Consider the following 26,030-nt stretch of genomic DNA (forward strand, 5'->3'; position numbering starts at 1 on the left):
ATACATTATGCTTTCAGCCTCATCCATTTTGTATTGCTTTTATTCAATGTATAGTAATATTTTTTTAAGTAATGTGATGTTCTATTAACATATTTGGTTGATAGAATATGGTCTAGTTTTTGTTCAGTCTATTGTATTCTAATTGTATTCTAATTTATGTATATCACAAAAAACTAAAAAACCCTGTGTTTATGGTCAATTCAATGTGACTATTTATGTTACGTTTGTGCAGTGCAGTGATGCAATCTGACGATTCAGTTTTTTCCGAAATGTTCATGTAATCCATATGCTGGTGTTGTTTTGCAATCTGTGCATATATATTTTGTCGTCAATTTCTCGTCTTTATTTTAACGGTGCAACTTCCTAACCTTATACTGCATAACACTTCTTTCTGTTTGCTGTTGCCTTTAATCGAACCAGATTCAAGGATATCAATCAATGTCTGCATCCCAATACTGCATTTTATTTCTTTAATTGAAATGCACATTTTATTCTATTTCTTGCTTTTTGACTGTTTAATGTTTTAATAAATGTTCTTGTTTTTAAAACTTTATTTTCTTTTGCATTGTGTTTTGATGCTTTTAGTGATTTTATGTAAAGCATTTTGCACACTACATATACACTTCCCTTGCCTTATGATACACAATGAAGAACACCAAATGGATTTCAAGTCACATTCACGAGGCATCTAAAACTCTCTCCAGGTTTAGCTACTGACAGTCAAACCATGCCACAAGGTGCCGCTGCAGCCTTGTCTTCATTTTAGTGGTTCAGAATTTCCCAGAGCTCTGTGATAATCTGGTGACATATGTGTATCCTGTCTTCTTCCAATGTAATTTGTGATTCATCTATAAAATAATGGGTGGGTGGAAAAAATGTATCTTAAAAAATCTCAACAGGGAAACCGTATTGGGTAAGAATGGTTAATTAGTAAAACAAAGTGAGTCATTGCACCCGTTGCAACCAAACTGTTCAAGGAATTGTACGCTTTTTAATTAGATCCAGATGTGACTATTTACAATTAAAAAGAAAATATGTCAGTCCATACAATTCCACATTGAATTAAAAAGGAACTTAGTTTTTACAGAAAAGGTACACTTTCATATTCCCATTATTGAAGCATTTAATCACGAACTAATATTCTGTGCTTAAAAAAATAGCAAACTATATTACTTATATATTTAAATTTTCTTTTCAAATGAAAGGAAGACAAGATATACACAAGTATCAGTTATACCTATATCAACCTGTACACAGCATAGATAACTATGTACGCTACTGGCCAGACAATACAAGATCAAACATTTCTGTTTCAAAAGGTTCCAGCCAAAATGACTCCCTGTTGACCGTTTATACAGTTTTTGTTTTGTTTTGATAAATCCCTGATCTACACGCACAGCAACTTACATTTCACTCTTAGTATAGACACTACAAGCATGACCTTATTCAAAATGGCTACAGAATGCATTGCATGTTTGATCTTTAAAGGGAAGTACAAAAACTCATAACGAAGTATAAATTAAGAGATTATCAAGATCCAATCACATTGGATTCCGTGTTGGCTAATGCAGTTGATTGCAGAAATTAGTGATATGAAAACCAGTATCCTATAGTCCTTTAGGCATTGGGTATGTTGGCACATATAGAAACCCAACAAGCCTCCTGACCGGCACTCTTTTTCTCTATCTACATTGATGCTTAAATGGCCACCTCACATTACAACCATAAATACAGGCAAGCCAAATAATAATTAAAAAAAATGTTCAAATAAAAGCCATCACTACTCATGATCAAAATTACAATATAGAATATTTTGTAATTCGATCTTTCCAAGTTTCATTTTAAGGTATAACAATAGCAGTCTTTACACAATTGATATAAAACACACAATATCCCAGAGATGTCCAGTCATAACAGAATATCCCAGTCTTCATCCTCCAGCCCGCTCTAGCTGCGGCCGTTTGGCTGTTATCTATTATTACTGTGTGGAGTATTACAAGTCATCATATTATTACTATTGTATGTTATTACATTAACAAGATGAATTAACTTTTCCATATACAGTAAAGAAGAAAAAAGGCAACACAGAATGAGGCCGCATTAAAGGTCGTCACTAGATCCAAGCCCCTGAGGGGTACCACATAACAGCAGAGTGGGTTCTCCGCCACTTCTCCACTTCATTGGCACGTGGTTCCCCCTGTTGTCCGGGAGAAATACTGCATCTGGTCCTCAGCCACCACCACCACCACTACCTCAGTTGAGTGAGAGCAATGTAGTGAGAGGGCGATGGAGGGCAAGCGAGAAGCATCGTCAGCTCCAGGCTTCCTCTGATAATCTGTTCAGTACATCCGGGGGCAGCCTCTGGCCACACAGATCTTAAGTGCTTCATTATCCGTGAAGGAGAGGGGCGGGTCTAAGGCCGATGAAACCTAAACAATACATAGGGATCTCATGAGGCATGAACAGACATTCATATTCCGTTTACATGTTACAATCCTTAAGATTTTATGAAAATCAAACTCCATATTTGATACTGGTCATTGTTGTTTTTTTCGGCAATAGACAAACAATGTATTTACATTCTGTAGGTATGTCTCTTTAATAAAGCAGTTTTTTGTTGTTAGTGGCGTGGTCCGTCATTCCCATTCTGGATAATATTTGCCCCCACATCCTCAAGGGATTCACATGTTTTTTTATGTTATCTCATCAGCCTCACAGTTTCCTGTTCACTCTCCAAATACTCCAGCGAAACGGTTTGAAGTTACTGCTCATGCTAGCTCAACATGTCTCTGCCGTTTCGTATTAAAACTGTTGAAATGAAACATGACAAAGCTTTTATTGTGAAGTAATAACCAGACACACAATGTATTTGTCAACGGGGGTTAAAGCCGGGAGCAATCTTAGGTCGACAAAAGATAATGTCAGCATTTGTCATCTATGGATGCATTTTAAACATGACAGATATGAATGGCACATGAATAGACAGTGACAGTGAGCTGTTGGATGAAGTGACACAGGAAACAGGCTGGAGAACTTCGACTTCCACGGCAACCAAGGGTCTCGCCAAATCAACCAGGACTGAAATCTGAAGGATTATGACGTCAAGATCTCTCGGATAAAAGGTATACCTGGTGTAGATTCTGCTCTCTTCGTGCACCTCCATTTCAGTGCTCTTATAATCGTTGAGCTCCTTCCGGATGGCCGCCTAGATGAATCGACAGGAAAGAGAGAGAGTCCTTAAACTTGAAGGAAACACTCTAAACATCACCTGTGATGCTAATATCATGTGAAACACAATCCTCCGCTGAGAGATTTATTGGGTTTATCGAGCGCTTGCGGGACATGACGAGTTGAACGAGCACCTTGTCAGCCGGAGTCAGCTTGGTCCACGGCTTCTCTGCTCTCCGATCGTAGTCTTGGGCATCGGTGACTTCCACGTACTCGTGGAATCTGAGGATTTTTCTTGCCTGTAGTTCCGCAACTGTGGGTCTTTGACTCAGCTACAATAAACACATGCTGTTTTAAAATCCAGCAAATACATGGTGTACCACTTGGATGCTTGCTGTGGATGCGTTGCCTCACCTTCCTGGTCAGCCGCCGCTTGATCTCTCTAACCTCAGCTTGTCTGTCAGTGTGATTTCTGGCTGAATAGAAGAGAGGGAAGAGGAAAAAAACACTAGTTGAGCTTTATTTAGATTCTGCACCAAAGCCAGGCTTGATGTGCAGCAAAGGTAAAGTAAAAGCGGTTTACAAAATTAGATAGTTAACCGTGATCCATGTTTCAACTGTCTTTTTTTTACATTCTTGCTTTCAGAGCATGTATAGAAGATTATTCTTTTGTACAATGTGAACTGGCCTGTTTAAAATGTGTCTTTTTGTACATAAACAAGAGTAAATCAGTAACTAAGTTTGGGTGTTTGTTGAAACCCACAATTTGACCAAACAAGCTAAAGAGCAGCAGAAATCCAAACTGAACTGGGCATTATAAAAGGTTGAGTAATGGAGAATAACGGTGAAAAGGAAAGAAAGAGTGGATACTAACGCTGAAGGATGTTTCTTTGCTCGAGCTCTTCGGCAGACGGTCTCTGGCTAAGTCGCCTGAATTGGGAGAAGAAAAAAAGAATCACTTTGTCATTCAGGCAGTAAGTAGGACAAAGATCCGAGGAATTATCTTTGGATTTCTTCAGTAAATACACATTCGCTTTGGTCAGTTTAAAGGATGCAAAAGAATCAGAATACGCACATTAGTGCGACGGTGTCCGTCTTTACCTCGTGAGTGCAGAGCCGATCTGTGTGCGGATGGCCTCCCACTGCTCCCGGCTCTGCCAGGTGAGGCCGGTCTGTCGTGGAGGCTGGTCGTCTCTGCCGCCCCTCTCATGGATAAACCGGTCCCTGTCGGGGGCACAGGGTCGGCTGCTCAGCTTCAGGGCCAACGTGTCCTTCCTCCTGACCTTGCTGGCTAGGGCACCTGGATAGAAGAAGCCAAGCAGGGATGCCGTCAGGTGTGAAGGAGCTCACCAAAAACATTAAAAAAGGAAGTGCTTTACAAAAGTTGGAAAACTAAAAACACGAAAATATATTTTTCATTAATATAGTTGTGCTTACTAAGTGGGGGCTCATCCTCCTCATCAGAGTCTTCATCTTTATAAAGCACAGGACCATCTGAGTCACTGTCCTCCCCATGCATGTCATTCTCTCCTCCTTCATCCTCTTCATCCTCGTCCTCACTGCTGTTGTTGTTTACCCCCGGGATGACACAAACACCGGCGTCTCCGACTAAGCACCTGCGACTCCTTGGCTCAAGCTCCGGCTGAGGGATCTCCCCATCGTACTCCTCCTCTTCCTCCTCTTCCGAGTAGTCATCTTCAGATCTAACGGAAAGAGCCAATAAATACATAAGCATTTTAGATACAAATAACATATCCTTTTGTGTGAATTTAACTCATTAAAAAGAAGCTTTTGCATTTTAACCCTTGTGTTGCCTTCGGGTCAATTTGACCCGATTCAATGTTTAACCCTCCTGTTACCTTTATATTTACTAACATATTTTACCCTTGAGGTCAATATGACCCCAGCTATTAAAATCTCCAGAAAATTATTAGAATTAATATTCTTTTCCAAGTTTAAGTGTGAGGTACTTTATGTTTGTTTGTTGACTCCCGAAAGAACACCGACATTAAACATTGAATCGGGTCAAAATGACCCGAAGGCAACACAAGGGTTAATAAAACTTGAGTTTCAACAAAATTAAAATGGATCGAACCTTGAACATTAACAGGAGCCATATCCCACCCTCATCCTTCTAGCTATACCTGGTTGTGTAATGATCAGGAGAAGATTAGCTCCAGGCTGCTCATGGCCACATGCCAGGCTGGATCTCATATAGTTATGAAACTTATAATTTTGTCATGACGAAACAGCTTTGCTTCACAATCAGTATGTATCAAGTGACTCACAGTTTTAATGGTTGGATACTGACAGGAAGTGGCCGACCACATTGATAGTCCGGAGGGGTTTCGAACAGCAGCGTGTGCGCACGCTGCGATCCGTCTGGATGAGGCTGAGCCGGGCCAGGACTAGACAGGGCTCGCTGAATCATGATGTGGAGTGGGACGGGAGCCGGGCGCTGAGGAGACTCATTGGTTGGGCTCGATGGGTCAAACAGCATTGGTATGGGTTGGGGCAGTGGGTGGGGATAGGAGTGCTGATGGTGGAGGTGGTGGCTGTGGATGTGTTGGCGGGGAGGAGACGGTGGTATGTGTGTCGGTAGGGGAGGGGAGGGAGGAGCGGCAGGCAGCTGGAAGCCCACATGGAGGTTGCTGTGGTCGTCCAGAGAAAGCGGTGAGGGGTTGATGGGATGGCTCGAGTCCTCTGTGCGTTTGGTGATGGGGGTGGTCCTCTTAGGAGGCATCGGTGGAGACGGCTTGGCCGGAACAAGACTGCCACCTCCGGGGGCTTGGGTGAAGTCACCTGCAAGAGGAAAAACAGTTAATACATCAAATCCTAAAGTCAAATAGATATCTTAGGTCTGTGAGTGAGCTGCTGGCAAGTGCTTGATTTCTAGTAAGCCACATGCATCAGCTCTGCATGTATGATGTTCCCAACATGACAGAATACACATGAACAAATATAAATACTGGGATTACATGTCTGACTGAACATTATTGCGTGCATACAGTGTGTCGGAACACATGACCGAGCCAACATGAATGCACACACTGCACCAACAAACCAGTGTGCAGCATATGCCCCATGTCACAGAGACGAAGAAGTTACATACAGCCGACATGCTCGACAGACGGATTATTAACCTGCCGGTTCACCTTGTTTATTAGCATCTTTAACCCTCCTGTCGCCTTCGGGTCAATTTGACTCGATTCAATGTTTAATGTCGGTGTTCTTTCGGGAGTCAACAAACAAACATAAAGTACCTCACACTTAAACTTGGAAAACAATATTAATTCTAATAATTTTCTGGAGATTTTAATAGCTGGGGTCATATTGACCTCAAGGGTAAAATATGTTAGTAAATATAAAGGTAACAGGAGGGTGAAACATTGAATCGGGTCAAATTGACCCGAAGGCAACACAAGGTTTAAAGTGCAAAAAGGGTCTTAAAAAAAAACTTCAATCATTGGCATAAACATGTATTTATTTGTTAAATCCTTCCTAAAACGCTGTAGAACAGCCGTAAAGCCACAACAATGTTAAAAGCCATAGCCGTGCTCCTGAGATATGATAAGAGGTCAGTGCAGTGGACGAGACTGCACTGGTTCACATCTACCTCTCTATATGAAGTCAAGCCCTTATGTTACAACCTTTGGCCCCATTCATTCATATCCAGCCATCCATCCCAGTTGAGTGAAGTGGATTAGCGCTGTAGCACAGCAGGAACCACATGCCGATGAAGAGAGTAGAACAATAAAAACATTTGACTGCGCTCCGACACAGAACTTTCCTCTCACGTACACAGAGCACCCATCATGTGCATGCGGCCCTTATATACACACCACATCCAAAGAAAAGCAATCCAGGCCAGTCGACAGGTTAAGGCATGAAGGAGGGAAATGTGTCGGCAGCGAGAAAGGACGCAACACCATGAAGAACGCAGACTCTGGGCGCACGGACACGGGCCCTCTGGCCACAGCGATGCCGGAGGGCATCCTTTTACCTGAGCGCAGGCCTCCGGCCCGCCGGCACAGGTAGACGGGCAGGGACAGGTAGACATCGTAGTCGCACTCTCGCTTCCAGCAGGACCAGTAGAGCGGAAGCTGAGCGTTCTCCCCCCCCTGCAGGGCGGAGACTAACAGGGAGGAGATGGAGGCCTTCAACTGAAGTGTTTCATGAATGTCGGTCGATGGTGGTAGTGTATGTAGCGCGCGCTATGAAGGAGGGGTGTCGTTGCCCCTAAACGGTCATCATTCGCTCATTCTCAACCACATTTTGGGAAACACTCCTGTTTGGGATTTAAAGCAGGGGGAGCGGCTCACCTGGCTCGATCCAAAGTGTGAAGCATTTAGGGGGATCCATTACATTCACGCTTTCATACGGGGCACCATGGTTCTCGTTCACGCTCGACACAAAAAGTTTCAGTTGTGGGCAATTTGCAACGTCGACGCCAAATCCTACACACTGCCCCGTTGATGCATCCACACTGCAGTGTATAAACAGCAAGTTCCGGTTGCTAAACTGACTGCAGCTTCATATTTTACAGGAAGTAGTATGTGAAGCAATGTGTACTTCCCAAAATGTCAAACAATTCCTTTAAAAAATAAAAAATGAAATAAAAATGATGAGTACCTTCATGGACAGCTTCTGCAAACAACTGCATCAACAGTCACAAACAACTGCATGTAGTGGTAGCCAGAAGCTTGTGAGGGTGAAAATGCTGTTGGTTTCAAAGTGCGAACCAATATAACCTCTAGTGACGACTAATATGACATCAAGTCATATTTGTCCTCATTTGACTAAATGTGAGAAAAGGAAATTCTCACGGCAGATCGGAACAAAAATCTGTCCCACAGACGACTGAAGGCGTTTTTTTTTTTAAAAGGTACCAAAACTCATCAGATCTACTAGCAAAGAATCAATCAAAGTAAACAGCCCTGACCGAGTATCAATGAAGGCAAGTTCCCAGATTAGACAAACACCACAGTAAACAAAAAACACCACAACTGCATTGCCTCTGTGACAGCGGCATCCCAAAGCGACAGGAGTCCCTGTTATCTTCGGAGTGTAAAAAGTCTGGGGAGAAGTTAGCAGCTAAAATAGTTCAGGCGTACTAAGGAATTAGCTTGGGAAAAGCAACGCATTTTATTAAATAACATAATTACCTGGATGTGTGTGTGTGTGTGTGTGTGTGTGTAGCTAGCTGTGTTGAGGACCGATCTCTACAGTTATGCACCGACTCATAAACGTAAATACTGTATTCACCAGCTACGTGAGCGTGAATGTAAGTGTTCATAAAGCGCACTTGAGACTGTAATGCAGGCAACACGTGATCACGTTGGTACCCGCCATCACCTTTGAACATGAACAAAAAAATCCCTATGAAGCAGAACCTACCCTGCATGGCGGAATTGCCCCTGTTCACAGGCTTGGGTGGGGGCACAGGGGGCTGCTTGGCGCCATGAGAGGTGGAGGTCGGGGCGACACACGAGGACTGCTGAGTGGACGCGCCCGCCGCGGAGATGGACCGAACAGGTTTCGGCGCCACAGCCGAGGGCGCGGAGGGAGAGCAGTACTGGTTCGTGTGGTGGTTGGATGGGGTGCGAGGAGGACCCTTGCTGCCAGGTTCAGGGGTGGATGTCATCAGCCATTTTGGAGGCATGACGGTCTGTTTAGGAGGCAGAGGTTCACGCAGAGTGTCCCGCAAGGCGTCTGGGTCAGGAACAAAGTGGCTGTCTGACTCTATGGAAACACAACAACATGGGATTATTTCACCAAAGAACTACAGAACTCTGTGCCACTGAGACATTTAAACATAAAGGTCAGCCAATGCGTTTAATCCGTTTACACAAACAATTCTACATGGCGGGCATTTAAAACGTGCATCTCATTATGAAATACTGTTCTACATGGCTGTACATGTTTCAGTGCAGGGACTGAGCATTGAGCCATTTTTCTACAACTGCAACTGCACTCAAAGTGCTCTTTGCAATAGCACTTGTTTGAGAATTATATTATCTAGGGATCAGCTGCGAAGATAAACAGAGTAGGCGGCTGCAATTACTGCCAAAGACCCACCGCCCACTGCCCACCGCAGCCCCCCACACTGCTGATGCTGCTCCCACACCATCCCTCAAAGCTGCAGCCCTGCAGTTCAGGGTTATGTATTTACAGATGAGCCTTCATCACCGTGATGTCACACAACCAAAGAGAACGTGATCCGGAGGAAAGAAGGAAGTGAGCGGAGCGAGAGAGAGAAAAAGAGGACAGAAAGCAGGAGATGTGATAAAGATAGAAAAAGAGGAAGAAAAAAAGGAAAGTACAAGGTGAGACAGAACAAAGTGAAGAGTAGGGACAGATGAAATATCTCTGTCGAAAGAGTTCTCGTTTCCTGACGTAGTTCTGCATTGGTGTTTTCAATATGGTGCATTATGTTGGATCATTTAGGTTTACTCTCCACCAACATACTTTTGTACATCGTGGTAAACACCTGTCACATAAGTTATAACTGGACATCGAAACACACTTATTTCTCAAAGTGTAATGTTTCAGTAAAATCAATTAGCTGTGAGTCTTATGACTCAACTGACAGTGTTAGCGTTAAAAGGGCAATAATAGGTTTAGTGATCGTGCCACATTAATTAGGAGAAGAGAGGACGAGCTATTCCCTCATGCTCCGGAATAAGAAGCGTAGCTGGAGCAGGGCCCCCGGGAGCTGACAGGAGCCCGTCTATATCTGGGAGGACGGCACATAAGCAGGAGTCAGTGAAAGAATACATCCCATACTATCTTAGAACATGTATGAAGGAGGTCAGATTGTAAAACACACAGCCCGTATCTTTGATCTGACCACAGCGATGAACTCTACAGTGATGTCATGAATGCAGCTTTTATAAATGGGTGGACGATCTAGAACAACCTGGCACTGACTGACCTCTGCGGGCCCTTCCCTCCTCAGCGGACGCGTGCCGAGGGAGCGTGGGCTTCCAGTCGGCTTCTGCAGGTCGACTCCTCCTGCCGTCCTCCGACGGGGCCTTCTGCAGCCCGGCCCTCTTCTGCCCGTCCTCCGGGTGGAGTCGGCCCCCTCGTCTGCACTCCTCCATCTGGCCGTGATTCTGGCCCTGCCAGACCACATTAGGCTTCCATTCACCCTCAACATGTGCACGTGACCCCACCCCTCCGCTTCTCCGCACGTCTTCGTGCAGTCCCCTGGAACCCGGAGCGCCTCGGCGTTCCCCGTCAGAGGGAGACCAAGCCCTGCGGTCGTCCGGCTGGGCGAGCCAGGCCGGGTTCATCCTAAAGTCGGACTCTGAAGGGAGTTTCCCCTGATTGCACGGACTCCTGCCACCACCGACGACGACTCCTCCACCTCCTCCGACCCCGGTGCTCACAGGCAGAGTGTGGCCATTCTTCACGTAGTGCTTCTTCGCGTTGTGTGTATCGGCATCTAAAAAAGTTACAAAAGTATTTTTCTTGTTGAGAAAACTACAAGAAACACTAAATATGTGCTCAATTTAAATTATTCAAAATCTTTCATCCCGTCAAACGTTTTTGTATTTGATTGTTCTCTTGAAGCTAAACGTAAAACAGAGGTGATGAAACACAAACTAAAAAATCTTTTTTGGTACCGTTTTATACCGGTTAATTTTCCAGGCAAAAATGTCAAATATCTGCTGGTTTTTGCTTCTCCGGTGAGGATCAGATGCTCTTCTCCATTAAATACCTACAACACCGTTTTTCATCTCGCAATTTAAAATCGACACTTTGGGCCCTGAGATAATATGATGGTCACTATTTTCTGACATCATACATTTTAAATAAAGGAACAGATTAATCAATAATGAAAATATTTAGTTGCAGCCATTTCCACAGTGAAACAAGGAAGGTCCCCGTCACCTTAAAGTCAAGTAAACAGCGTCTATGTTTGTTGGTGTGATGAAGGAGCAGCTGTAGGTTTAATAAATGGGCTTCTGGGGCAGCGGGGCCAGCATTACGCACACACCCCTCTCAAAGCCATTTTACCACAGGGCACAACTCGTTCCACTTTTCCTCAGCTCTGGAGAGTGGCATGTCATTTAAAAAAGATATTACATTACTTTAAAAAACAGCAAGGTGAAAGTAAATTTGCCTTTTTGAAAATGTGTCTCAACCTGCTGGTTCAGGGGCCAGTGTTCCTCCCATTGTGCACTGAGGACTTACAGCACTGTCCTGTGTGGGCGTGAGCCTCGGGGGCCGCTGCTGTCAGACACCGACGTGCAGAGAGACCAGACGCATCACACAAGCACTCACCGTTGTCCGGGACCTCCTTCAGCACCCCCTGTTCTATGAGCTCCTGCCGCGTCCGCCGCGTCGACATCTTTCTCTCCAGTTCTGCCGTCAATAGACAAAATTCACGTTACACAGTAATCTTCTTTTGAGGAAACGGTACTTCAGTAAAATCTGAATTCAACAGATGCAAGCTTAGAGATCCCTCCTCGACAGGATATTTTGTTAGCGGCTTATTGTCGGTGCACTGAAAACATGAGGAGAGCCAGAGGGGCATGTAGCATTCAGACAGGAACCCAAGCATTGAGGAATTTGGATGAAAGCTGAATGCAACCGATATGGCTAGTGAGAAAGGAGGGGGGGGGGGGGGTAACTCTCGCACCACGAACACAATGAGTTCACGCCACAAACCTTCTGAAGTTTCCTTGAACAGGTCGCTGCTTTTCTTCTTCCGCCACTTCCACGGCTTGAAGATCTTGCCAATGGTGGAGAACTTGCCCTTGCGCTTTGGGGGAGGGGTGCTGCCCCCCTCGCCCACCATGGTGCCGTGGTGCTGCTCAGCTTCATCATCTAAAATTTAAAAAAAGGAAGTCATTCAATATAAATCAAACTGTTTTAACAAGATGTGCGCAACCTAAATCCAAAAGGAGCACGGGAAATACGCGCACAGATCCATCAGCAGTCGCAACATTCGTCTGTGTCGACTCTCACCGAGCTCATCCACGGTCTTCGTAAAGAGGGCCGTGCTCATCATGGCTGTTATTATCTTTAGCTGTTGCTTCTCGGGGACCGAGTGTGCTTTGGCAGGGTGATGCCGAGAGCTCATAGACTCCTCCACATATCCACAGTTACCAGGAGAGGCCCGACGCTGGCGCTCAGCCAGCGTTTCTCACTGTCAAGTGCTCACATTCCTCGGCTGGATGGAGACCGAGTGCCTTATCGGCCTTTCAGCCTTTCAGCGCTCGCTGCCTCTCCAGAGAGGCTCGCACACGCGGCTGTACGCTCGCAGAATGTGGTCGTGGTCATGAATCCACGCAGGCAACAATCAAGAAGACACGCGTTTCAAAGGACACAGATAGTTACGAGATGCCATTATGGCTTAAAGCGCCCCGTTAGATGGTCAGTGGACCGGCTGACGTGATTGACAGGGTGCCGAGTTCAGAGAGTTTCAAACGGTCGCTCTTCCAAGGCTGCTGCAGCTGCTGTACTCAGCAGACATAATATTTACCAGTGGAGGGAGACTAGGGTCCGATTTAAAAAAGACACACACAGGATGTCTTTGCAACAGCAATGCCTCGCAGTCGGATTCCCACAACAAAAGGCCCATACACAACAACTCTACAGTGCTGAGGTGGCATGCAGAGCAGTCCAATCAAGAACAGCACTGCGGTTGGCAGTTTCAGTATCCTGCGAAGGGACATTTTCACATGGTGGATGGAAACGGGATTCAAACCGGTGTTGCAGCTGAAGGACAGTTTTTAACCACTACACTGCTGGTTGGGCCAAATCTGAACCGATTGTTTACATATTACGTAAACGCCTGACGTCGGTTAAAGAGTTCATAACTGCTAATTAGAAAAAATTAAGAGTTGTTATTATGCCCTTACATTTTTTGAATGTCGTCTCACACACACACACACACACACACAAGCACACGCAGACACAGACACGCACACGTCTACCTGGAAGAGGGTTGTTAAGCGTCCAGCTTCCACGGTGGCGGCACTTGAAACAGCATGCCATTGGGAAGCAGGAAGCATTCAAATAGACTATCCTGTATATATTCCAACAGAAAATGAAATGCCAGAGGGACAAGTTGTGGAGAGCTGTTGAAACTACAGCGGAGAGGCTCCGGGTTCAAGGGACATGTCCGCACCATGGAAATCCAGCTTATCTTGGCACGGTAGAAATCGGAGGATTCAGACCAGCTGCCGTAACATCCAGATCAAGCATTGCTTAAGGCAGCTTGTGATCCAGAGCTGAGGTTCTCACGCAGCGGACTGCTCCGTCCGAGCAGTGGAGCAGGGTAGGAGCCGCCTGGGCCAGGCCCGCACACTCCAAACCTCTGCAGAGCCGACGATCGCAGCGGACTCAGCGGGCGTCTATTTGGAAAAGACGAGTGACCATTTCCTTAGGCTTGCTCGTTGGCCAGGGATGGCCGATTCTAAAATGTGTCCGTCCACCGACACGAAAGAAAAGTGCAGTACATCCAATTCAGTTATCACATTAAAGAGAGCGGTGGATCCACTCAGAATTATTCCTCACAGATACAGTGAAACTCTTCCGACCGCTCTAGTGAGAAGAGGTCTGGTGTGTGTGTATGTGTGTGTGTGTGTGTGTGTGTGGTGGCACTACAGCTGTGTGTGACTGTGGGAGTGGGAGTAAAGGGTAAAAAGAGCAACAAAGAGAGAAAAAGTACAGGGGGTTATGGAAGGGGGGGGGGGGGGGGCTGGAAACACAGGGAGGAAACGGCACTCCACCCTGATTCTGTGACCGAGAACAAAGACAACCTCTTCCCCTCAACGTTAACAACAGGCCTGCTCACGGAAACGCGTCGCTGGAACGTGCAACACATTGAAACTAATTCATAATCTGACCGTTAAACATCTTGATGATACAAAAAAACATTTCCATTCAGGACAAGGCCAGGAACAGAATTGTAGTCGTCATGCTCTGTAATCAGGAGAGCCAAGATAAGGACCCAGTCAGGAAACATGGTGTGTGTGTGTGTGTGGGGGGTTCCTCTGACGTACCCTCATCCTGAAGCCACACCTACCACTCTATCAAACATCTCCCAGAGAGGGCAGATTTCCCTCTAACCTCATGATTCAATGAGTTATATCCGGCCTGGTCAGATGAGCATGTGGTTAAAAGGAGATTGTTGTTTTGAACGAGCCGGCCTGCGAGCCGAGGCATCCTGATCACTGACACGAGACACGGGGTGCAATGGTCAGGAAATACCTTCAACCTCATTACAACCCGAACACTGACCAGGCCAGATTATACATTTTAATCTACTTAACTAACAGCACACAAAGAGGCTATAAACACTGGGGTTGATTCTTGTGGGATCGTATATGCTCCAAAACCATTCAAAACCCAATAGCGTAGTAACAGGAAGTCAGATGAATACCGTTAGAGCATGACGTTTAAGGTTTTACACTCTGTAATAGGAAAGAGTCCAACAATCGACAATTAAGAATAAATCGAAATGATGTATAAGCTCTCAAAATCAGCTACAAGCTCTAGTTCCAATAATGAAATTGAAAATGTACATTTTTGGAGAAAATGACTTGCTGGTGCGCTGTAACATAAGTGCGCAGCACGCGAGTGTGTAAAAACACAGCTGAGATTCATCCACATGATCCCAGTGATTTAACATTCCTTGTGGTGGCGAGAGTGAAGGAGGCGGCTGAGAGAAAGTGGACGCTGCAAACTTGCTTACACAATCTCCAACCCTTATCTCGCCTCTACGCTATATTTCATTGAAGAACTAACGTCATGCTGCGTTTGTTGCTGTTGAGGAATGCAAGACTGTGTAAAAATACACACAGTTACTTGAGTGAGTTCAGAAACTCACCGCCATTGTTGCGTTGTTGCGGGTCCTGAGCTGGGGTCTCCGCACGAAGGCTCTGTCCCATGGTCCAGCCCCTAAGGGGCCTCTACCTGTCCTGCACCCAGAACCGTGCACGCTGCACTGGACAGCTGCACCTGCCTTCCTCCGTCCACAACGTCCCCTGGTCTCTTCTACCTCGGGTCGTTTCTTCTTCTCTGCGTTTCCCTTGTCTACCCGTCCTCTACGCCTTTCAGTTCAGTCCTCCCCTCCCCGTCCTTCCCTCCCTCCCTCCTGCAATCTCCTTAAGACCTTCCCTCCCTCCAGGAGTTGGACTCCCTCTCCCCCCTTGCTTATTGACCCTCCCTCCTTGGCTCGCAGCACAGGTCAGCATTCACTGAAAGATGCCTACCATTCCTGGGAGAAAGACAAAGTTATGTTTTCAATTTAATGTGTGCGGTATGTGGTGCAATGTGTGCCTCCAACGATGCGCGCTCAAAGCGACGTATGCAGCGGGTCTCAAGAGAACAAGGACTTTTAAAACTCTGATCCAGAAACAGAAAAGCTAGACTCCAAACCTCAGACCACAATGTATGCTTAGAAAACAATCATCTGCCTCACACATTGGTGTAAGTAAGTAAGTAAGTAAAAGTTTATTTATATAGCGCCCTTCGCAGTACGAATACACAGAGTGCTTTACAATAAAAACAGTAAAAACAGTACAACATCATCAATATCATCATGTTAAACAAAGCAGCAAGGTGCTGAAGCCAGTGCTACATCACAAATTGCGGGTGCATTACCTCCAGTACACAAGACTTTTGAGCAGTCACAAACGCAGTAGAAGAAACCAACAAACAATAAATTAAACATAGAGAGCAGAAAACCGATAACACACAGAAACCTAACCCAGAAATGCCTGTTTGTAGAGATGTGTTTTTAGCTGATTTCTGAAGCTTTTTTCGGACTGAGCTGCTCTCAACACCTGCGGAAGTGTGTTCCACAGGCGTGGGCGACTGCAGCAAAGGACCGATCGCCTTTGTTTTTAATGGTAGCGTGGCACTGCCAGGAGCCCTGGTCAGCTGACCGTAAGGACCGGCTGGGGTGTGCTGTATGATGAGGTCATGTATATAACTGGGGCGAGGCCGTGTATGGACTTAAAGGTAAAGAGAAGCACTTTGTACTGGATCCTATACTGGATTGGTAACCAGTGTAGGGCAGCCAGTATAGGGGTGATGTGACACGATTTCTTTGACCTGGTGAGTAATCTGGCAGCTGCATTTTGAACCAGTTGGAGGCGGTTTATGGATGCCTGGTTTAGACAGGTGAACAGTGAGTTGCAATAATCCAGTCTGGAGGATACAAAGGCATGTATAGCCATTTCCATCTCAGAGTGGGCGATGATGGAACGCATTTCGATGTTTCGCAGGTGGAAAAAGCAATTGCGACTCAGAGTCTTGACGTGTTTATCCAGCAGCATTGCCTGGTCAAAATGAATACCGAGGTTTTTGATGGTTGGGTGGACATTGTTTTTGAGAGGGCCCAGATGTTCTAGTACCCTGGCTCTGGTGCCATCGGAGGCGATGACCAACACCTCGGTCTTGGTTGCATTTAATTGCAGGAGGTTGTTAGCCATCCAACCCCCGATGGCGGCTAAACACTCCATCAGGATGTCAGTATGTTCTTGCCTTCCTAGCGGAGATGACAATGGGAACGGGAGCTGGAGTCATGCAGTCTGTCCAAGCCATCCCGAAATGAGTGACGCATCTAACCTGACAAATTTTTTTCTTTTTCTGTGTGTGAAGAAAAGAGCTGAAGGAAAATGTAGCATTTCAACCTGGAGAAATGAGACACAACATAAATACTTTTTAGGGAGCCGTGTAAAGGTCAAGTGTGTCTGACATGGGGCTCCCTCTCAATGTGTTTAAATGGATAATAGACAAGAAGTCCAGCAGCTAAAACATCACTTAACTTGTTAGAAAGAAAAACGATGGACCAAAAGTCAATCTGATCGTTGCTGCCGCCGTTTCTTTAGCCAACAGGAATTGCACACTAATACGATAAAACGTTTTTTTAGGACTGACAGAGGGTGTTCATCATGCCGCTCACCCCTCCTGACGCCCCAAGACTCCATTTTATGCACATCTCCAAGTCTCTGATCACAATATGAAGAGTCTTGGAGGCATTAGCATGACTTTGAAACAGGTTTTGCGAAGCAGAGCTGTCCTGTTTGGGGCTCAGAGGGGGGGGAGTGGAGAGAGAGAGAGAGAGAGAGATTTCTCTATACTACTAGACTAGAAGAAAGGAGTGAGTACAGACTGGTTCCTGGATTAAAGCTTTGATTCCTTTTTGAAGTTTGTGCGTCTTCAAAGAACCTTGTCCGACTGCTCCTCAGAGGAATCCGGAGCATTGAGCGGTTTCATCACGCCTCGACAGATCACAGTTTTTTCGGAGCGTTTGGCTGCATCTCAAGCCGTTTCTATAGATGGAGAGCTAGTGTGTTTGACAGCGTTCCTTTTCTCTCCCTGTGCCCCAAATACAGCCTCCAAACCGGGCCGGCTTCCAGGGAGAGCCGAGCCAATCCGCATGAGCCCAGAACCTGTTGGCCTGACCTGGATAACAGACTGAGGTAGAGTGTGGCACCGATGATGGTGCTGTAGAGTTATGGGTCACTGCTGCGTGTCTCATTTAAAATAGAAAATGTGTAGTTTAAAAAAAAAGTTTTGCCATATGCTTCATCAGGGATACAACATCAACGGACAGGAGAGAAACAGGACGTGATTTATTAACGTTAGTATGCTGTTCAACTACTTTTTGCAGGATACGCTTTCTTGACAAGAATTAGACGAGAAGCTCATTAATACTACTCCCATGTCTGAACGATAAATGTGAAGCTACCGCCAGCAGATACGGAGCTTAGCTTAGCACAAAGACTAGAAACGAGGGGAAACAGCTAGCATGGCTCTGTCCAAAGGTTACTAAATCCACCAGGAAGTGCAGCCTCTAAACAAAAACGAAACATGTTGTAATGGTTCTCTTATTGAACCACTAAATCACAAACAATTATAAATAGCTTCAACGGTTCTGGTCATCTATTTTGTGACCTTAAGAAAGGGCCAGACAAGCAGATTCTCCCTGGATGTGTCTTTATGCTCAGCTGCTGCAGCGTCATGGAACTGGCATTGATTGTCTCATCCGACTCTCGACCAGAACGCAAATTACCCAATTACCCAACACCTTTAATGGGAACACAACACTAACAGCCCATCCGTAGATGTTGTTCAGTCTTGAAGCACGGTAGAATTGTGTGTGGCTTTTATGATGAAGTCGCCACCGGAGGAGTTACAGTAAGTGATGGTCACTAGGGATGGTTCCCGGTATGCACATTTGGGCTTTTTAACTGCGTGTTTGTTGTTGTTTTTTGGTCCAATTACAAAAGAGAACTGGCTGACTGAAGAGCTGCAGGTGACGGTTGATTAAACCAATTTTACAATAGATCACACCGATGCCTGAGGACCTAAATGCCGACCAGAGAACAGCCCCTTAGAAACGACGCTTTCGGAGGGGGAACTGATCTTGCATCAGCCCCAAGGTTGAGAAGATGTGTGGCTGAGTGGCTCATAAAACGTACAGAGACTTGACAGACCCCGTAAACAGTGGACGTAAAGATGAGTGGATCTACAGCGCTCTCCACGGCACTTAACGAACCACAACGAGCAACTCGGTACTCACCACGATTTTCCATTACAGAGTTCGAGGAACACCAATCAACGGCTCCTGAAAAACAACAGTTTGAGATGTGAGCTGAAGTTCAACCAGTTTAGTAACAGTAGTAATTCAGTTTTTCCACAACTATGTTTGCAAGTGATGCTCCTAAAAAGATCAACACTGTGGTCTTGGAGTTATTTAATCTTAAATTCCATTCAAATTCAAAATGAGCCATAATTATTCTTTTCAGGATAAAAGTATCTAAAGCATCCAACTCAACATGACGACCTGGGAAAGATAAAACCAATAATCCCCGAAGACTTTCATTCCAAATGTAAAATCAAACCATGTGTAGTAAATACTATTTAACTGAAATAAATCACATAGAAATACAGTATTTATATCAGTATGTATAGATTTATTTCACTAGATTATCCTTTAATATACTTTTAAAAAAGTGCCAGCATTGCTTTTAGAAATGACAAGCACAGTGTTTGTCATTTTGGATACAATTAAATATATTTACCATTGACAATGTCTCCATGGCTCTTATGATTGACAATATTGCAGCTGAAATGAATTGTTTTCTTTATATTAACACATAAAGAAAACTCCCCAAAACATAATAGCTGCGTTTATTTATCTATTATTAAGATACATGTAGCATTGTATTCATTATAAATGTAGCATCATTATTTGTGTTAATATATAAAAAGGTGTAGACATACACTATAGAAAGTCATTTGTGGGACGGGGTGGTTGAGGTCCTCAGCAGCTGTTCACCAGCATGTGTTCAGGTCTCCAGCATGCTTAAGATGGCAGCTCCACCCATCTAATAAAGGAAAAACAAAAAAAGGATCAGATCAGAGCTCGTCATAAACGGAAAGCAGGAACTATCACTACAAAACCAGACGGTACGGAGATCGAGCTTCAGCCAGAAGATGAAACTAAATAATTCACAATCCGTTGGATGCATTTAAGATGCACTCGGAGGGAAAACATGATGAAGATAAATCTCAGAACACACAGTTTGAACTAATCACAGGTAAAAAGTCAAAACACTGATCGAAATGCTCCAATAATGTAATTAAACGCTTCTGTTGGCCAAGTGCATCACTTCATAGCCACAAAGGATCCATTTGAAGTATCTGAAGTGGGCAATTTATGTATGAAAAAATAAATAAAACGTTTCGCCATTGAGTGTTATAGTTACTGACTGAGCTGGAAAAGCAAATACTCAACAGGTATCATCTTTTATTTTAGAAATATTAAAGAAATACAAAAAGGTCAAAGACAGCCGAGCGACAGAGCGGTGAATAAGAGGAGGCGGAGAGCAGCGGAGCGGGGGAACAGTCAACTGGGCTTCAACTGGACAGAAGCTGCTATGAACCCAGTTTCCAGTAACACTTCAAACTGGAACACAAAAGAAAAATGAGAACATGAGTGGACTTTACTATCTTGCATCTGCTGGACCTGTTGCACATGTTCATTTATTGAGCATGGAAATATCAACGTCAGTTCAAAGAGAATAGAGGATGAGACAGGAATTCTAGGGAGGACGGGCGATAGAAAGGAGGGAATTACCCTCTTCTCAAAATGCTGAAAATCCCAAAAAATATTTTGATAACGTAATTATTCTTTCTGTAATTTTTTTCAAGCACAACAACTAAAGAATATTCTGCTGGCTCCAGCATCTGCTGCCTTTCTGTGGTTTACATTATTGTAACTGTAATATTAAAGTTATTTTAAGACATCTGCCTGGGCTCTAAAGGAATTGTAATGTGCATTGTGCACTATTTACAGGGACTTTGTAGAAATTATTGATCATTTAAACAAAACAAAAACGAAAATCAGGAATGTTAAAAAAAATCATTATTAGACTTCACAGCATCATCACACGCACGAGTCGACCATTCCATGCAATAAAAACAAAGCCACATCCTTTTGGGCAGTGGAGAAACACCCGCATGGACATTTAGAAACCAAAACAAGTAAATGAGAAAAAAGAAGCTTGTTGTAACGACCCACAAAACTCCTTTAGTTCCCCTCTCAACAGAACCAATTCTTTTCAATACAGAGTCATCCTTCTGGAGGTCTGATGGGCCTCCGTATTAGATTACATTTCTGGTTATTACTCGTCAAACTTAATTGCAGAATTATTGTCTTGTAGGCCAACATCATTTTCAACAATTGGCAAGACGGAAGCAAAAGTACCTTCAGCCTCAGTGATGGTGTCCAGACCCCTCAAGGCCCTTTGACCAGACTATTAATGGCATCAAGGATCAATGGTCGGCCCAAGGCACACGCATGAACTCAGAAACGGTATACTTATTCAAATATTGACTGTATTATAGCATTCTTCTGTGTTCCTCTTCCAGACCCATTTACTGGCAATGTCAAAGGTCAACTTCCCTATGAAAAGAAGAAGCCAGAGTAACGACATTTGGACAATAATCCGCCCTAAAACCATGTCTGATGCAGGAACATGTATCGCCTGCTGGACATCTTATACGCCTTATAAAACGGAGAATAAAGTAGTTTTCATCAACAGAAGGGAGAACCCTGACACCACTGAGAGGAGGCAGATGTCTCCGTGGTCGGAGATGAATTGTTTTACACTCCCGCCCGGTGCCACAGGCTCGGCTGCACGGCTCAGAATAATGGAGCAGAGTGGTGAGCGTTTTGCGGGATGCGGGGAAAGAGAGAATATCTTTGTTGCCTGAAAGTACGAGCGGATTCGAGGCGGCGAGGGGGTGGAGCTGCAAGGACAGAAACATTCTCCACCATTTGAGCCACAACCTCATAGATTATGTATGCAGAACACTCGCATGCGTCGCTGCATGTTAACTCCAACCAAACAAACAAGAACTGGCTGAATACATTCCACAATCACATATTTCACTTGATGTGTGTGTGTGTGTGTGTGACGCTCACAACCAGCCTCAGAATGTGCCCGTAAATAAGGGATGTTGACGTCCTGCTTCCCTTTAGAGCTGTTAACTCTCTCCCTGCCCTCCGATCAATGTGAAAGTGATGAGTCCGTCCAAACGGTGCGGGAGCCTCCGTCGCTCGGATTCTGCCGCAACACAAAATCTATTCTGAAGCTTTCGAGAGCCGCCGCGAGTCACACTTCAGTGTCGAGAGAACCGACCGAGGAAGACGAGACACACGCCGCCAATTCGTGGCAGAGACCCAACTGGAGCTGAAATATTCTGACATAAATGAGTCAGAAAGTTATCTCCCCATCTCATCACCGCTCAAACAACAATCTAGTCGGCAACACTCAACAATCAGGATGAACTACCACGTTTGAAAACTCTTCCATCGACCCCTAAGTCCTTTTCGTGGACGACGACAACTGGGATTTTGTCTTCTTCCCATCTTCTGTCCTACCAACACGCTCACCGGGAACAGGCGCCACCATTCAGGTATTCGAGAGCAGCCGCTAAAGACCGCCTCGATGTCCCCGACTGTATAATCTTGGGGCGCACACACCCTCACTACACTCAAAGAAATGACTCATTGGATGAACTCAATTAAATTGTTGGCAGGTTTTTCATCCAATAATTATATGCAACTCCAACTCAAATTTAGCACATCAGTGCAATAAAATGTAATTAAATTAGTTCAACTCATTTGTATCAAATACATCTAAAATAAAATAACGATATTCATTAAATTAAATTAATTTGTGTTTGTCCAACTCAAAATATAAACTAACTAACCAACAAAATATGCAAAATGCACACAGAAGGAACGCCCCAACTGGGAATTGAACCCACGGACCTCTGGCTGTGAGGCGACAGTGCTAGCCACTACAGCACCGTACAGCCCTGAAAGTGTCTTCACCTCATGTAAACAACTGATTCTCAGCTGGCGCATGCGCAAAGGGTAGTCCTCAATTAAACACATTTATTTTGAGTTGATATGCACACCATCTAACCTAAATAAATCTAATAAATGAAAGTATTCATACATTTTGTGTTACACCCATTAAATATAAATATCTATTTTTGTAATTGATTTATTTAAATGTATCAAACAATATTTAAATGTGTCACCTCGAAGAAGGGCTTGAATCGTTTTGTGAGTGTAACCTAAATAAATCTAATAAATGAAAGTATTCCTACATTTTGTGTTACACCCATTCAATATAAATATCTTTGTTTTGTAATTGATTTATTTAAATGTATCAAACAATATTTAAATGTGTCACCTCGAAGAAGGGCTTGAATCGTTTTTGTGAGTGTAACCTAAATAAATCTAATAAATGAAAGTATTCCTACATTTTGTGTTACACCCATTCAATATAAATATCTTTGTTTTGTAATTGATTTATTTAAATGTATCAAACAATATTTAAATGTGTCACCTCGAAGAAGGGCTTGAATCGTTTTTGTGAGTGTAACCTAAACATATCTAATAAATGAAAGTATTCCTACATTTTGTGTTACACCCATTCAATATAAATATCTTTGTTTTGTAATTGATTTATTTAAATGTATCAAACAATATTTAAATGTGTCACCTCGAATCGTTTTTTTGAGTGTAGCGCCGATTCAATGACGACGGGAGCGGAAGCGGCAGCTGGCTGGGTCATGCCATCTGAGCGCTTCCATGTCCAGAGGAAAGGTTTCAGGCAACAAGAGGCCAGTGGAGGGAAATCCGTTAATCCACACTGAAGACTTTTACGTTAAGTTACAAGTAACGCCGAGGTGGTGCGTAATGGATTCAACAGCAGTGCGTCCCGAGTCCGGTGAACTGAGCTGAAGCGTACTTACGGGTCTGCTCCGGAGAGGTGTCAGTGACAGGTGTGTAGAGCAGAAAGAAAGCTGCTGCTGTTTTGGAAAGCAAAGTCAGAGCTGCGGTCTCTCCGTTGGACCTTCCCGCAGTGTGTATCCGAGCGGCGCAGTTTCCGCACCACTCTCCAAAATGGATGGACAAGGGTGTCTGTTCCCAATCCGGGCCGAGTGAGCGTCATCACCGAGCCTGCCCCAGAAAAGCATCATTCACCACCGCGGGGACCGGTGGCCCACTTGTTCTTTCTTTTTCTTTTTTTCTCAACACAATTGGAGCCCAAAATGCTCCACGCCGTTCGCTAAACTTTTCTCCGTCAGAGTCCCTCCACCTGTGTGCAGACTGCTGCTGCACTGCGGGGACCACTTACCAACGTGCATCGTCACCACACTGAAGGGAGGAGATCGCAGACAGCAAGCTTTCACCTGGCACACGCGCTTTACCACTTTACACTCAGCATCTCCCCCTTAAAGGCTATTTACCTCACCTCCCTGCCTGATGGATGGAGGGGGGGGAGGAGGAGGGCCGAGAGCTTCGGAGGAATCTCGGGCACAGATCAGTCTCATCTGTGGTCAAACGGAGTCCATCAGGCCCAGCTGACAGCTTAACCATCAGTGGTTTCCTCTTAATGGCCTATTAAAGGATGGCACTTCCAATGGGAAGTGGAAGGAGCTACAAGCTATGAGGCAGCATTTTCTTTCCGGAAAAAAAAAAAAAGAACTTCAGGAGCTATTACGCCAAGATGAAGAGAGGAAATGCATGATCAAGAGGAAGAGGAAGCATCTGACCAGACTATTAGCCACTATTAGCCAGGCACTCTGCACTTTCCATTGGGCCATATATGTGGCCTACTAGTTTCACTCATACGCTATATTAATGTGAAAACGTGTGGGAATAAATAAAATAGTATTAACACACACACCGAAACACAAAACACACACATATATATATATATATCTGTAGGTTTTCTGGTAAAAAAAAGTGCATAAGCCTACTGTGTGAATAAACTGCTCCATTATAATGTCCTTTAAGGAGTGACTGGACCAGAACACAACATGATTGTTTTGTTCTGCTGTCTACACCATCCTAATAATTTCACTTTGATGCAAGCGCAAACTGTTCTGTGTGAGCACGAACAGTGTGTCACGTCTTTCATCTTCAACACACCGGTGACCTAATTAGATTTAAATGGACCGCAGAGTTATAATTGCATCGCCGAGATTAGCCCGACTGTTACTTGACCGCTTTCCTTTAGCCGAGGCAAGATGTCCAGTTACCTGACAGGTGGACTCGGTCTAAAGCATCGAGTTAAAACAGCCGCGACTCCCGGCAGGAGCAGGACACGCAGCCGAGTGTGTGTGTGTGTGTGTGTGTGTGTGTGTGTGTGTGTGTGTGTGTGTGTGTGTGTGTGTGAAGGCTTCCCACGTCGACCTGCCTCCCTCTGCGCCGGCGGACTCGAGATGCTGAAGAGCGACTCAGATTGGTGCGCCGTCAAAACTGGCCTCGACGAGCACTGTAACTTCCGGCCGGGCCCTTCAAAATAAAAGTAACATAACGCATTTTTGCTACATTTGTGTTTCATCATGACAATTTAAATAGACAGACGCTATTTTAGTTTTTATATATTTAGTGCTGTTGATATTTGTAACCACTTGCTCTTCACAAACATGCAGATAGCCCATTTGAAGTAGGCGACATGTCCATTTGTGCACATTTTAAATGAGCTCATTATTAGCCTGTTTTGAAGCAGAGGGCTACTATATTTAAAAGCCTCGTGTGATCCTGCGCCAGTAAAACGAAGCTGCAACTCAGAGCTTTGATTTGGACACTGACCAGTTTTCCCGATTCTAGCAGCATCCCCTTTCTGATGGCTGCAGTGCAGACAAAACAACATATGCGAGGGAAAGCGTTTCGAAAGGCCTGGAAACGTCTGTTTTTTCCCCCACATGACAAGCAAAAACGCCACACATAACTTTTACAAAAGGTGCATCCGACAGAGTCATGCGACGACTAACATCGACCCCATCTACATCCTGGAGATCACACGCATCCTTTGTTGTGCATGGACGCCTGTGCAGAGATCCGTGGAAAATGGAGTTTCAGTGGTAAAACGGCAGCAGCGAAATAAATAACAGAACAAAAGCCGTGTTAACCTAGGGCACCAGATTGTGCGGAACACCAAGATCATGACACGCTCGTGATGCCGGCTTGTTTAGTGTCGGCCAAGTTGGAGCGCAACTTAGGTTATTGTGTGCGGAGAGATGTTCCCTCCAAACGCAGTCATAGTGTCTTTACTCCCCCTGACCTCAGACATCAAGTACCGCTCTTCTGACTCCCCTTCCTGCACCTCCTCCTTTGAAATCAGTTACAGACGATTTAAAAATAGCAGCCCGGTCATTTCCTCACCTCACACTTTCCCCCTCTTCCAGCGCCCCGGTCCAAACACTTCAACGCACCTCCCGGAAACCATCCCGAGCTTGGCATCTCGGTACCGGTAGTTCTCGGTGGAAGCGGTCGCTCCTCTGTGGGCGTTGGGAAC

At 44.7% G+C, this 26,030-nt stretch overlaps 1 protein-coding gene across 12 annotated transcripts; it reads right to left on the reverse strand.

The window, feature by feature from the left end:
* Nucleotides 1-971: 971 nt before the first annotated feature.
* phactr4b (phosphatase and actin regulator 4b) lies at nt 972-26,030 on the reverse strand. Of its 12 annotated transcripts, none has more exons than XM_056444464.1 (16): nt 25,898-26,030; nt 19,423-19,526; nt 18,719-18,763; nt 11,845-12,003; nt 11,458-11,538; nt 10,103-10,615; nt 8,566-8,910; nt 7,172-7,303; nt 5,457-5,970; nt 4,606-4,871; nt 4,270-4,468; nt 4,043-4,098; nt 3,583-3,644; nt 3,363-3,500; nt 3,129-3,205; nt 972-2,429 (listed from the first exon to the last, which is right to left on the reverse strand). In XM_056444464.1, exons 3-16 carry the CDS (start codon nt 18,729-18,731, stop codon nt 2,414-2,416), a joined length of 2,571 nt encoding a protein of 856 aa, XP_056300439.1. In that variant the 5' UTR covers nt 18,732-18,763; nt 19,423-19,526; nt 25,898-26,030; the 3' UTR covers nt 972-2,413. The 12 variants fall into 12 exon arrangements, with proteins under 12 accessions (XP_056300439.1, XP_056300440.1, XP_056300442.1 ...); XM_056444465.1 differs by lacking the exon at nt 25,898-26,030 and adding an exon at nt 24,769-24,843; XM_056444467.1 differs by lacking the exon at nt 25,898-26,030 and adding an exon at nt 23,476-24,033.

This window comes from Pseudoliparis swirei, chromosome 22 (genome assembly GCF_029220125.1).
Source record: "Pseudoliparis swirei isolate HS2019 ecotype Mariana Trench chromosome 22, NWPU_hadal_v1, whole genome shotgun sequence".
Classification (NCBI taxonomy): domain Eukaryota; kingdom Metazoa; phylum Chordata; class Actinopteri; order Perciformes; family Liparidae; genus Pseudoliparis; species Pseudoliparis swirei.